Consider the following 13,688-nt stretch of genomic DNA (forward strand, 5'->3'; position numbering starts at 1 on the left):
TTAAAAAGTTAAATAAAATATTAGTAAAATATATTTTAATATTATTTTTATTTTAAAATTTAAAAAAAATAAATTATTTATTATATTTTATATAAAAATTAAAAAAAATTATAATAATAAAATGAGATAAAATAAATTAATTTTGTATAACTGAATCAGCTGATGCATGAATACATATTAATATAAGAGTAATGTTAGATACAAGTATTAAATAGACAAGTCTCATACAAATTTTTTATAAAACAATGGATCTCATTAATAAAGAATAGTTTTTTTTATACTTTTTTAAAATGAGGTATACTTTTTTATAAAAACTTGTATGAAATTTATTTATTTAGAATTTTTACAAATTATTTCTCTTAATATAATGCATCGATGACCGAAAGGTACGTGCACGTACTCACGCTACATTTTTTTTTTTGCATCACGCTGTGTTGAAAATTTGAAATGGCGGGAAGTCAAACTCATTCATTCCGTTAATATTAAATCCAGCTCCACCATTTTAGGACTTCTAAAAGAAGTAATATTTGTTGAAATCTAAAGAAAACTATTTGTGTATTTTCGAGACGTGCAAGTTACGTAAGATTTTTTTATAGCAAGTTTCGGCCTTAAACTTTGTCTTATTATTGGAAACTATTGCAATCATTTTACCCGCCATGGCCACGCGAGTTTCTGATCTAAAAGTCAAAGATGTAGATGTCTCGATCGGTGCGGTTTGAATTAAAAATCAAGCAAGCAGCGTGGCTATCTTCTCCTCCTCCGACTCATGAACTGGGTAGACTTTCTGCATATAAAACCCCATTCAAGATCCATCTGCTCATTCAGTACTGCTCGTCCTGTCATTTTTGCCTTCTTTACTTGCTTCATGGGTTTACCTTGCGTTAGCAGTAAGTTTCCAAAGCTCACTCATTTTATGACCTTTCAAAACCTTTTTCCGGGCAACCTCGTAAAAGAATTCATCCTCTTTTTGCAATTCTCGTACCTGTCCCTTCTCAGGCAACTCTTCTTCTTCAGAGATGGCGAGGATATTCGGCCATCTCCATCATTGGTGCCCGTCCCCTTCCACCTCATAGGCGAATCCATCAAGAGGCATCTTCCTTCAGTTCAATATGGAGATATTCTCAAAAGAAGAGGAATTTGTATAGCCAAGGAATATATCTGCGTTGTGTGCATGAATTCCATAGAGGCCAACGACGGCGTTAGAGAGCTCTGCAATTGCTGCCACGTTTTCCACAAGGAGTGCCTTGATGTTTGGATTGGTCAGGGCCAGGCAACATGTCCTTTGTGCAGAGCCAAGCTATTTCCATTAATCCAAGGAGAAGAGCTTGGAACATTGGGAGGTGATCCATGGAGAATGGAGAGAATGGTTTACTTGTTTGGTGAGGATTATGTAATGGGTACTTCTTGATTTTGATATCTTAGATGAGCGTTAATGACACCATCCCAACTTCTTGTTGTTCTTCCTTTCTAGGCAGGAAATGATGATTACTCCGTTGTTTCTCTGATATATTCTAGACATAGTAAAAGCTTTTTGTCAAATATGTCAATTTTTATTGTTATGAACATATACATATAGTTTCTAATTTAATGCTTCCATTTCTCCATATATATGTACGTGTTCTATATAGTACTCCATGATAGATGCTTGGATTTCTGGGCCAGGTAGTGAAAAGAGTACTTGTTCTGTCAATTTGGCCAATCTTTAATCGCCGGCCGGTAAATATCGGGGCGGTGAGGAAGAAACAATATCAAAACTTTCAGATTCACACAAGCAGTTAAACAAATGACTGCGTTATTTTAATTAATTGATCATGTCAACTAATTTTGAATGACTGTATTCTAATATATATGTATATATATATATATATATGTATGTATTGTAGTTGCATGTCATTTTTAATTGAAACTTGGACTCGCTTGGATGTTGAGAAATCTTGTGTCATCTCAACATTTAAATCTCATTCAAAAATAAATATTTTTTAAATTTAAATCTTCAATTTTTTATCTAATTACTATCTAATTATTACAATTTTCTTAAACTTTCAAACCTTAAACAAAAATTATATTAGAATAATATTTTAAATTTATAATATTTTTATTTAAATTCTTTTTTTTCTCTTTTTTCAAAATTTTATAAAAAATCTTAACTCAAATTATTTTACTATTATTTACAAATTATTTATCTCATCTCAACATCCTATATAACAAGAAGTTAGCGACGTTACATTATGTTAACACGTTACATTATGTCAAAAGCTATTGACGGAAGTACAACGGAAGTACAAGAATCAACTAATTTGAAAAACTAAAAGCAATTAAGCTATCATAAACAAGTCAAATTTAGTCTCCGTTTTAATTGTAAAAATATTTTATCTTATCTTATCTCATCTCATTTCATCATTACAATATTTTTAAATCTCAAAATAAAAATAATATTAAAAAATAATATTTTAATAATATTTTATTCAATTTTTAACTTTAATCTAAACTCATCTCATTTCAACTCATTATCCAAACGGTATAATTAATAGTAGAAGATGGAATATTCGTTTAATTATTCTATAATAATTTTGATATTTCTCAAGGGAATAAAATCATCTGCATCTCTGTAGACATAGACACGTTGTCGAATTACGTAAATTTTCTATCGTTTGTGATTGATTTCTATTTTACTTTACTTTCTTATTATCGTTTTTCACAACAACTGATATCAAACCTGCAACGGCAACTTTGCAGATTCCATTACAACAGGAAAGACTTTTTGCAAGAAACATTTGTTGTGCCACATTCTGGGAAATACTGCGCTGGTGAAGGACTATGTGGTTAACATGCACGATATGAATTATATCATATTGACAGGATAAAGAGTGAACAAAATGCTTATACTTCTTGCATTACATAATTTAATATGTAAAAGATGTAAATTAATTAATTTCTCTTACAAATCATTTACCCCATGGTACCAAAGTGAATGATATATTCTTTGCATCAACATGTAAATAATTTATATTTTAAATCTATATAAACAAATGGAAAAAATAAACTTATAAGCTTTTTTATTTGTATAATTTTATATTTGTGTCGAATGGTAATTAATCATCGTAGGTGCGTGTTTTTAAGTTTTTGTAATTGAAATTAATTAGTGCAGGCTTCATCAATATGATCACCGTCATTTTATTGTTCTCCACAAATTTTGTGAATAAGATGCTTCTTTTTGTTTTTTTCTAAACAATGTCGAGAATATCATGTCCTAATAATCAATGAACAATAAAGAAAAACTTATTTTCCGACTGTCCCAACCTGTTCCCAACAGCTCCTGTGCACGACTTTATAAAATCTGCCCAACCTAATTGAAAGTCAAGGATAAAAGCTGCCCAACCTACTTGGAAGTCAAGGATAACTAATATATAAATATATATATATATATGCATACACGTGTATATAAATAATATTAAATTTATTGTTTAACTGAAATATATAAGAGTTCTGCTACAGCTGGGAGCTTATAGAATTTTATTTTATTTTTCCTTTTTTATACATGCATTTTTTAATATTTTTAAATATTTAAAAAAAATAAAAAAATCATACTATTATTAAAAAATAATTTTTTAAACATTAAATAAAAAAAATTAAAAAGTCAAAGCGATAAATTTGAACGGTAAAATAGAGAGAAGAATAGTATTATCCAATATATAAACCTCCAAATAATCTCTTGACTAGTAAGACGTACTAACGTGAGGTCGTTCTCACATTTTGATCAGGACCTTAATGATATTGACTGAGTGAAATTAAGTGGCCAGCATTTTTTAATTAATACTTTCTGTGTTAAACTTATATATATAAGTACACGTGGAACCAAAATATTATATGTTTTTTTTTTAATTATGAAAAAAATTGGAGCCTAAGCTTACAAGGAATCTGGAATTGGATGATCAATATATATATATATATATATATATATATATATATATTAAGTTCGTCATTCGAAATATTTCTTAATTTCAAAAAGACTGAAAGTAATTAATTAGTTGGATGATTTATTGGATAAGTACTAGAGACCTTTAGATTATTAAATTGATGAAGTACACAATCTATAAGGGTAAGGAAATAATAGAGCGGGTGTGTGTGTATCTATATATATACACACACTAGCAGTGCTTCAACGTGCTATGCACGTTTGTCCTATTGCAAGAAAAAAAAAAATTATCTTGTAAAATATAAACATGTTTTGTCTTAAAAAAAAAAAAAAACATAATCATAAGTAAAATATTTTTTTATCTAGAGATTGAGGAAATATTTTTTTAATAATGTTGTAAATTTTTTATTTTTTTAAAAATGTTTATGATGATTAAAAAAATACATGAAAAAAAAAGAACAGAAAAAAAAAATGAAATACACATTCAGGACATATTTTTGAACTATTTTTTCGTTAGTTGTAGCAGTTCTCTTTAGTTAATTAAGAATATTATCATATTTAAACTATGTTAAAACTCTAATTATTTATATAGTTATACTTTTTTAAAAATATTTAACAAAATTTCATCATTTATTTAATGATGAAATATTAGTATTTTATAAATTAAATTTGATAATTTATTTATGATATGATATTTATATGTTAATTATCTATTTTAAAATAATTTAAATCAATATTTAAATTTTTACCATTTAATCAAATTTGGAGAGTTATGATGAAGGGTTAGATTTAAATCCTAAAAAATTTCTTTTTTGTCTCGCTTTCTCTTTCTCCCTTTCTCACCTTTTTTTTTTACCTAGTGATTAAGGAATTGTTTTTTAATGATGTTGTGAATTTTTTATTTTTTTAAAAAATGTTTATGATGATTAAAAAAATACATGAAAAAAAAAGGTGAAATACACATTCAGGACATATTTTCGGACAACTTTTTAGGTAGCAGTTCTCTTGTAATAATTTTTGTAATATTTTGTGGTGATTTTGTAAAGAGAATTGATGTGAGGATGTAGAGATGAACGAAGAAGGGAAGCGTAAAATAAGAATATTGTTTATCATTGTTCATTACTGTTTATCTTACTATTAATCAGACGATACACACATTTAAATATAAAGAGATATATATACGCACACATATATAAAATGTTAATTGGCATCCTAGTATAGTAAGGTCGGCAATGACAGAAGCGTCAGATCTGCCAGACGACAGTAATTAATTAGTTCATATTTTTTTTATTTTTACTATACAGATCGGCCGCATCTGTCAAATTGAAGAAAAAAATAAAGTGTAATTTCAAATATTAAAATAGTCTAATGTATAAGAATAAAATTATTATTTATATATGTTCATAATTTATTATGAAATTTAAATTATATTAAAAATTTAAATTAATTAGATAGTTTTTTTCTCTTAAAAATGTACAGTAAAATTTCATCATTTATTTAATGATGAAAAATTAGTATTTTATAAATTAAAGTTGATTTTTAGTGTATGATATAATAAACAGTAATAGGATATGCGAAAAGAACATGTGAAGAAAAAAAAAACAACTTCTTTATTGTTCATTTAAAACTCAAAAATCAATATTTTTTTTCCACTTTACCTTTCTTCCTCTCTCATTTCCTACACACGATTGCAGTATTACGTTACACATTGGCATTCACATGGACAAACAAAAAAAAAAAAAGGAGGAAAAAAAATATACTGTTCATACTGTTCATCATACTGTTGATGAACAATAATAGAATATGTGAAAAAACATGCGAATAAAAAAAAAGTTATAGAGAATTTTTATGAACTCAATTTTTGCACCTAACAAGTGAAAAGAGATGCGAAAAATTTATGTAATGATGATAGTACTTCACTGCATAAATTCACTGCATAAATCGAAGCAATCCAACCGAAGAAAAAAAAAAAAAGAAGTGATAAAATGAAGGGTTGATTTAAATCTTAAAAATTTTAATATTTTATAAATTAAATTTGATAATTTATTTATGATATGATATTTATATGTTAATTAATTAATTTAAATCAATATTTAAATTTTTATTATTAGATCAAATTTAGAAATTTATAATGAAGAATTAGATTTAAATCTAAGAAATTTTAATATTTTATAAATTAAATTTAATAATTTATTTATGATATAATATTTATATATTATTTATTTATTTTAAATTAATTTAATCAGTGTTTAAATTTTTACCATTAGATCAAATTTAGAGATTATGATAAACGGTTGGATTTAAATCCAAAAATCTTTCTTTTTCTCCTCACTTTCTATTTCTCCCTCTCTCTCTCTCTCTCCTTCCGCTCAGGCGCGTCCCGCGTCCTCCCTCTCTCACGCGATCTGCTCCTTCAAGCCACCATGCGCCATCGTGCGCCACCATGCGGTGTCACCGACCGCATCACCGGCTTCCCCTCACGCCGACGATCAAAACCCACCGTCAAAGTCCCTTGGCATTTCCTCCTATCCCCGCGCGTCTTCCCTCTCTCTCACCCGATCTCCTCCCTCAAGCAGCCTAAAGCCGCCGTGCGCCACCATTCGACGTAATCGACTACGTCACCAGCTTCTCCTCACGCCGGCGAGGAAACCCTACCGTCGAAGTCCCCTTCGCTCCTCCCTCAGCCGCACGCGACCAACCCGAAATGGGTCTCGACGCACGGGTTTCTCCCCGTAGCGCCGCTGTTGGCCACTCCTACGCCACCGCACCACCAGCAGCAGCCTCGTCCTTCGCCGACGACCCCTCCTCTTCCTCATTTCCTCCAGCCGAAGCCCCAGCTCTTGCCTTCTCTCTTCACGGATCTGTTGGTTTGTAATTTGTGTGTTGATTTTGTGATTTGAATAGAAACTTGTTCGGTAATTTTGTGATTTTGTGGTGAATTGTGAATTGTTTGGAAATTTATTTGGTAATTTTGTGATTTGTGAGGTTATTTTGTGGTGAATTTGCAAAGAGGGACGAAGGGAAAATTGTGAATTTGCTGTGAGGTAGAGAGGGACGTTATTTGTGTGGTTATTTTATGGTGAATTTGTAGAGATGGACGTTATCTGTTAGTTTGTAATTTGTGTGTTGAATTGTGAGGTAGAGAGCGCCGCGAGCGGGAGAGAAATCATAAATTAAGTTACTGTTCATTACTGTTGATGTCACTGTTCACAGAGCGATAGGCTCTTTTAAGTATAAGGAGATATATATATATATATATATATATATTTCTGTCACTTGAGGTCCAAAAGTCTTCATTTAAATCGCCGACCAAGATATATTTTATATAAATATGGTTCTTGTCGTTAGTTTGTACAAAGGGTGGCACCGCGCAAATACAAAAAGGTTGACTAGAGAGTACATCCTTGGAATGGCTGGAATCAGAGCTACATCTTGTTATGAAAAGTAACTTGGCTTACCTTCATTGGTAGAGTGAGTTATAAGTAGAGTGAATAATTGGAAGACAAAATTGCTCTCACAAGTTAGGAAAGAGATTCTACTAAACCCTGTTATTCAAGCTCTCCCTACCTATTGCATGAGAGTTTTCAAGTTGCCTAGGACACTTCTAAGAGAGCTTTTTATTATTATTATTATTTTTTTTAATCAAGCATTTTATAGATATATAAAGAAATACAAAAGTTCAAAGTGGATCCTTTCCACTATCAATATACAAAAAATAACTAGAAATATTATCTATAGGTAGGCTTCCAAAAACATGATTGGTAGCTGCTCATTGCGCCATTGAGTGCGTACATCGATTTTGAGATCGATGAATTTTAGTAAATCTCCAGTCTTGATGATGTCGAGAGTTTTGCAGTATACCCCCAATGATGGTTGAGATGTTCTAAAAAGGAGTGGAATCTGGATTCTCTATAGATGTGAATACCGATTGAGCATCCCCTTCTATAATTGCTAGATTCTGGGTAGAAGCCATTTTGGATGCTAGCAGTGCTGCCAATGCTTCTGCCACTAGAGGGATAGTTGTTTGTACCTTGTCTGTTATTATCCCCAAAATCTCTCCACTATGATTTTTTTGTATTACTGAGACAACTGAGTACTGGTCTCGTACTGCTGCATCAAATGAGAAGCTTATATATTTAGAGGAGGAGGCTTCCATTCTTCTTCTTTGCTTTGTTGACTCTATTTTTCTTTCCATGCATCTTTATAGTCTTCATAGATGTGTTTCAACTGGATATTTGCTTCTTCCAGTGACAAAGAGGTGTGATTGTGGACTATGTCATTTCTTTTCCTCCAAATAAAATCTAGCATTATAACCGCAAATAACTGAAAATGATGCTTTTCTTCTATTCGGAGTCCCAACTCTTTTTCTGGGTAGATGATCATTCTGATCCAGTCTGCAATAGAGTTAATAGGCAAGCTTGCAAGATTTAGAGGCCAACTGCTTTGTTGCCACAAAATTCTGATGACAGGACAATCTATGAAAATATGCTTTAGAGTCTCTTTGTCTTGATTGCAGAGTGGACGTTCTTCTGATTCTTGATGAGGAACGAAATCACCTATTCGTGATTTATTAGGAAGAATATTCCAAATTAGTTTCCAGATCTGTAATTTATGTCGATCATGAATTTTTAGGCTCCACATTGGCTTAAAGAGTGATATTAAGTTGTCATGTTGATCCGAAACATGACTACTTAATGTTGCCTAATAAGCTGTCTTAACAGAGCATTTTCCATTGTGGTTTAGTATCCAAACAATTTTATCTTGTTCCATTGATCTAGCTGAGAGAGGTATTTTTTGTATTTCTGAGATGCTTTCTTGATCAAAGAGAGTTTGCATTTTTTGAACATTCCAACTCCTAGGATTATTGATAATAAGATCTGAAACAGTAATAGTTGGGTAATCTAGGGCCATACCTTGTATTTGCTGTGGTTTGAAGTTATTCAGTGAAGGAACCCATGGATCTGACCAAATGTTTACTGATTCTCCACTTTGGATTTGAAAACAACGACCTTTATTTAGGAAATTCTTTGTTCTGAGTATTCCCTTCCACATGCATGAATTAGTTGACTTATGCTCTGTCTCCCAAAAAGTAGTATTCTTTAGGTATTTGACAGTTAGAATTGAGTGCCACAAACCATTTCTTGGCTCACCTAGATCCCATCCTGTTTTTTCTAACATTGCTTGATTCATCTTCTCCATTAATCTGATACCTAGACCACCTTCTTTTTTCGGTAAGCAGATAGACTTCTAGGATTTTAATGTCATATTATGAATTTTGTCTTTTGAGAATCCCCACCAGAAGTTTTTGAAAGCTGTATCAAGTGATCTGCAAACTGATTTTGGCAGTTGAAATGAGTTCATATGATAAGATGAAATTGAGCTTACTACAGATTTGATTAGCATAGTTCTTCCTGCTTGGGCCAGTAGCTTTGATTTCCAGCCTTCCAATTTTTTCCTCACATTGGTCAACATGTCACTGTAATTTTCTTTTTTCCTTTTGTTGAATGAGGTTGGCAAGCCCAGATATTTCATTCTTGCCGATGCAGTTTTATAAGGTAGCCAATGAGAAATAGAAGCTTTTGCTATTTGGCTTGTATTCCTTGTTATAAACATTGAAGATTTGCTCAGGGTTATCCTCTGTCCAGACCAACTTTGATATTTTACAAAACACTCTGAAATGCTTTGTGCATTTTTCTTCTGTTGCTTTTGAAAAGATTATTGTATCGTCAGCAAATAGTAAATGTGATATTGTTGAACTATTTCTGCTGATTTGTACCCCTTCCAGTTTCTGTTGAGCTTCTACCTTTAATAAAATTCTAGATAGTGCTTCATTGACTAATATAAAGAGAAATGGAGAAATTGGATCACCTTGCCTTATACCTATTTGAGATTTGAAGAAACCTCTTGGCGAGCCATTCCAACAAAGTTTTGGGGAGATGCCATCTTGACAGCAACTTACCTCATAAATACAACTCCCACTCCTCTCTTAAACAACAAATCTCCCTATGAGAATTTTTTTCCTCACTGCCTTCTTATAACTATTTGAGAGTCTTTGGGTGCCTTTGCTTTATGTCAACCCTTAAACACAACACAACCAAATTTGACCCTAGAGCTATGAGGTGCATTTTTATAGATTACCCTGCTGGTGTCAAAGGGTATAAAGTCTATAGTTTGGATAACCATACCATGTTTATTTCACGTGACATTACCTTTATTGAGTCCACCTTTCCTTTTCTTTCCTCTGATCCTATTCAATCTTCCTCTCAATTTGATTTTTTTATTCCACCAGCATTGTCAAACTTTCATTCTCCTCTCATCACAACTGATTCCTCTACCAATTTTTCAGATCAATCTGTACAACCTCCAGCTCCCTCTGATCTTCCTTCTAATCCTCCTTTAATTGATTCAAACCTCACAGCACTAGAATCTGATTCTCCCACACCTGCTCCAACTTTAGAGCAAAACTCAGCCATTATTCCAAGGAGATCAAATCAACTGAGAAATACACTATCCCATTTACAAAATTATCATTGTAATCTTGTTTCTCAGGCCCCTATTTATACATCATCTAACTTTTCCACTCCATATTCTCTTACCAATCACATCACATATGATCATTTATCACCATCTCATCGAGCATATGCATTATCCCTCTCACTCACCCATGAACCCAAGTCATATGAAGAGGTTGTGGCCTCTGATCATTGGAAAGCTGCCATGAGGTCTGAAATTGATGCCCTTGAAGACAATAATACTTGGTCCATCGCTACTTTACCTTTTGGAAAGAAAATAGTTGGCTGTAAATATGTATATAAGGTAAAGTTAAAATTTGATGGGACCATTGACAAGATTGGTAGCAAAGTGGTACACTCAAAGAGAGGGTTTTGATTACCAAGAGACATTCAATCCAATGGCAAAACTGACCAGAATTAGACTCTTTCTTGCATTGGCAGCTGTTAGTAACTGGCACTTGGCCTAACTTGATGTGCACAATGCCTTTTTGAATGGGAATCTTGATGAAGAAATTTATATGGATTTGCCACCAGGTTATGTGGTTCACGGGGAGTCTCAATAACAAAAAAAGCTAGTCTACAAGTTACATAAGTTACTCTACGGCTTGAAGCAAGCCTCTAGGCAGTGGAACTCAAAGTTCACTACTGCTTTGCTCTCCATTGGTTTTCACCGATCAAAATCTGATTACTCACTATTCATTAAGAATGATCAGCATGGTTTTATCACTGTTTTCAATTTTGTACCGTATCGGCCAGTACAGGTACCATATATATTTCGTACCGGCCTCAATTTCGGTCTGTACCGGCCTATATTTCGACCTTCCATTTTTTATTTATTTATTTTTTATTTTTTCAAACTACAAGCTTATTTTTTGACCCCTAATTAAGACTAGGCTATTTATAATTTATGTATATATATATATCTATTTATATATAATTTATTCATATATAGACTATTATTTTAGAATATAATTTATATATATATATATTTATATATATATTTATATACATAATTTATTCATATATTGACTATCCCGAAACGGTACCGGTATCGAAATATTTTATTCTAGTGCCTTGACCGGTACGGCTTCTGGTATGGTATTCAAAACATTGGTTTTATAGCTCGTTTAGTTTATGTTGACGACATAATTGTGGGGAGCAACAATTTTGTCACCATAAAAAATGTCATAGAATTCATGCACAGTCAGTTCAAGATTAAGGATCTCGGGGTCTTGAAGTTTTTCTTGGGGATAGAAGTTGCAAGAACAGCAGCTGAGATCCACATATGTTAGTAAAAGTATACATTGGACATCTTAGAAGATGCTGGACTACTTAGTTGTAAACCAACTTGTACTCCAATTGAATCAAACCATAAACTTGCACACTCCTCTACTGATATGTTGACAGATGTTACAAGCTATCGAAGGCTGATTGGTAGGCTTATCTACTTAACAATTAGTAGACCAGATATCACTTATGCCGTGAGTGTTCTCAGCCAATTCATGGACAAACCAGCTCAGATTCATTTGCACCATGCTCACCGAATTTTGAGGTATCTAAAAGGTTCAATTGGTCAGGGCCTCTTCTTTTCAGCTAGTTCTTCTTTACAGCTCAAAGCATACAGTGATTCAGATTGGGCAACATGCCCTAAAACTCAAAGGTCAGTTATTGGTTTTTGTGTCTTTCTTGGAGACTCTTTAGTGAGCTGGCAATTCAAGAAACAGGCAACGATATCTCGATCTTCTGCTGAGGCTGAGTATCAAGCACTTGCTTACACTTGTTGTGAAATTGTTTGGTTAATTACACTTTTGAAGGACTTCAATATACAGCACAAATAGCCAGCACTTCTATATTGTGATAATCAAGCTGCTATTCATCTTACCAAGAGCCCCATCTTTCACGAAAGAACAAAGCACATAGAGATAGATTGTCATTTTATTCGAGAAAGGGTAGTTGCTGGTGTGATTGTTCCAATTCATGTTAGCTCTAAGTTTCAGTTGGCGAATATCTTCACAAAGACTTTGTCCACAACATAGTTTCATTTTTTATTGTCCAAGATGGGCATTTTGAACATATATGCCCATCTTGAGGGGGAGTCTCAACAAAGAAGGAATCAAGCCTCCACCAATTAAAAACTGCTCTACACGTACTTTGAGAAAACAGAAGAATATCCATCCAGCTCAGCATAGTTTGTTAGGATAATTTCTTTTGTCTTTTTGTATAGATAACTTTTATTCTAGAACAATGTAGAATAGGTGTAGGTTGGTTATTGTTTCTATTTTTTGATTGGTTGAAATGGTATTGCTCGAAGGATATATGTACTGAGGCTGTGTACAGGTTCCACTACTGAATGAGAATCATAATTTTTCTCCCCAATCCTTCTTCATTTCCTTGCATTCTTTATCTTCAACATACACTTCCAAATCTGTATTTTTTGACAGCGTGTTTTATAGTGATCTGTGAGCATGTGGGAAAGGATCATTAGTGGTGCTCATCTTTGAACAAATATGTTGTGGATATAAGTACATGCAATTCTTTTGCTAGATCCGCTCTCTTTGTTTTTAAACGTGGGTTTTTATTTATTTATTTTTATTTTATTTTATTTATTTGGGTTTGTTTTGCTTTGTGTCGCCTACTGATTTTGTAAAAGCAGCATAACATATATTTGATCTGTGTTCATTTGCAGGTTTAGCTGAGCGATGACTAGTTTCACTGTCAGCCTATATATCTTCTTTCGACGACTCCAAGATGGTTCGTTTTCCACTTGCTCTATGTTCTTTGTATTTGATTTGTGAGGTTTTTTTTTTTTTTTTTTATTATTTATTTATTTATTTTATGTAATTGCTCGATTGCACGGTGTCAAATATGGGTTGTTATTTTTTTCGTAGTCTATTTTATATGAACCTATTCAAGTTTAGAATCTTCAGATCTGCTATCTATTTTATACGCTTCAAATTAGTGTGGAAGGTCATGATTTTTAGTGCTCATTTATATATGAGGGCCATAACTCAAATTTGAAGTGATGGGGGTGAGAATAATTTAAAGCTCTGTTTTATACGCCTCAAATTGGTGCGAAAGGTAATGAGTTTTAGTGCTCATCTATATACGAGAGCCATAACTCAAATTTAAAGTGATGGGTGTGAGGATACTTTAAAGTTGTCTGTATTAGTGTACTCTGGTTAATTTTAATTTCGTAGTGATCCATTAATTGGTAACGTGATAATGTACAGTAATGCGGGGCATTGGTGTCCCTGTAACTA

The 13,688-nt window shown here is 32.4% G+C and overlaps 2 protein-coding genes across 2 annotated transcripts; both read left to right on the forward strand.

Annotated features, from left to right (window-relative positions):
• The first annotated feature begins 825 nt into the window (after positions 1-825).
• LOC108992279 (RING-H2 finger protein ATL39-like) lies at positions 826-1,544 on the forward strand. Its single transcript, XM_018966790.2, has one exon. It carries the CDS (start codon positions 866-868, stop codon positions 1,406-1,408), a length of 543 nt encoding a protein of 180 aa, XP_018822335.1. The 5' UTR covers positions 826-865; the 3' UTR covers positions 1,409-1,544.
• A 5,076-nt stretch (positions 1,545-6,620) lies between these two features.
• Positions 6,621-12,266, forward strand: LOC108992276 (uncharacterized mitochondrial protein AtMg00810-like). The gene is made up of 3 exons (XM_018966787.1): positions 6,621-6,783; positions 11,551-11,715; positions 11,836-12,266. Exons 1-3 carry the CDS (start codon positions 6,621-6,623, stop codon positions 12,264-12,266), a joined length of 759 nt encoding a protein of 252 aa, XP_018822332.1.
• Positions 12,267-13,688: the final 1,422 nt, after the last annotated feature.

Source organism: Juglans regia, chromosome 13, assembly GCF_001411555.2.
Source record: "Juglans regia cultivar Chandler chromosome 13, Walnut 2.0, whole genome shotgun sequence".
Classification (NCBI taxonomy): domain Eukaryota; kingdom Viridiplantae; phylum Streptophyta; class Magnoliopsida; order Fagales; family Juglandaceae; genus Juglans; species Juglans regia.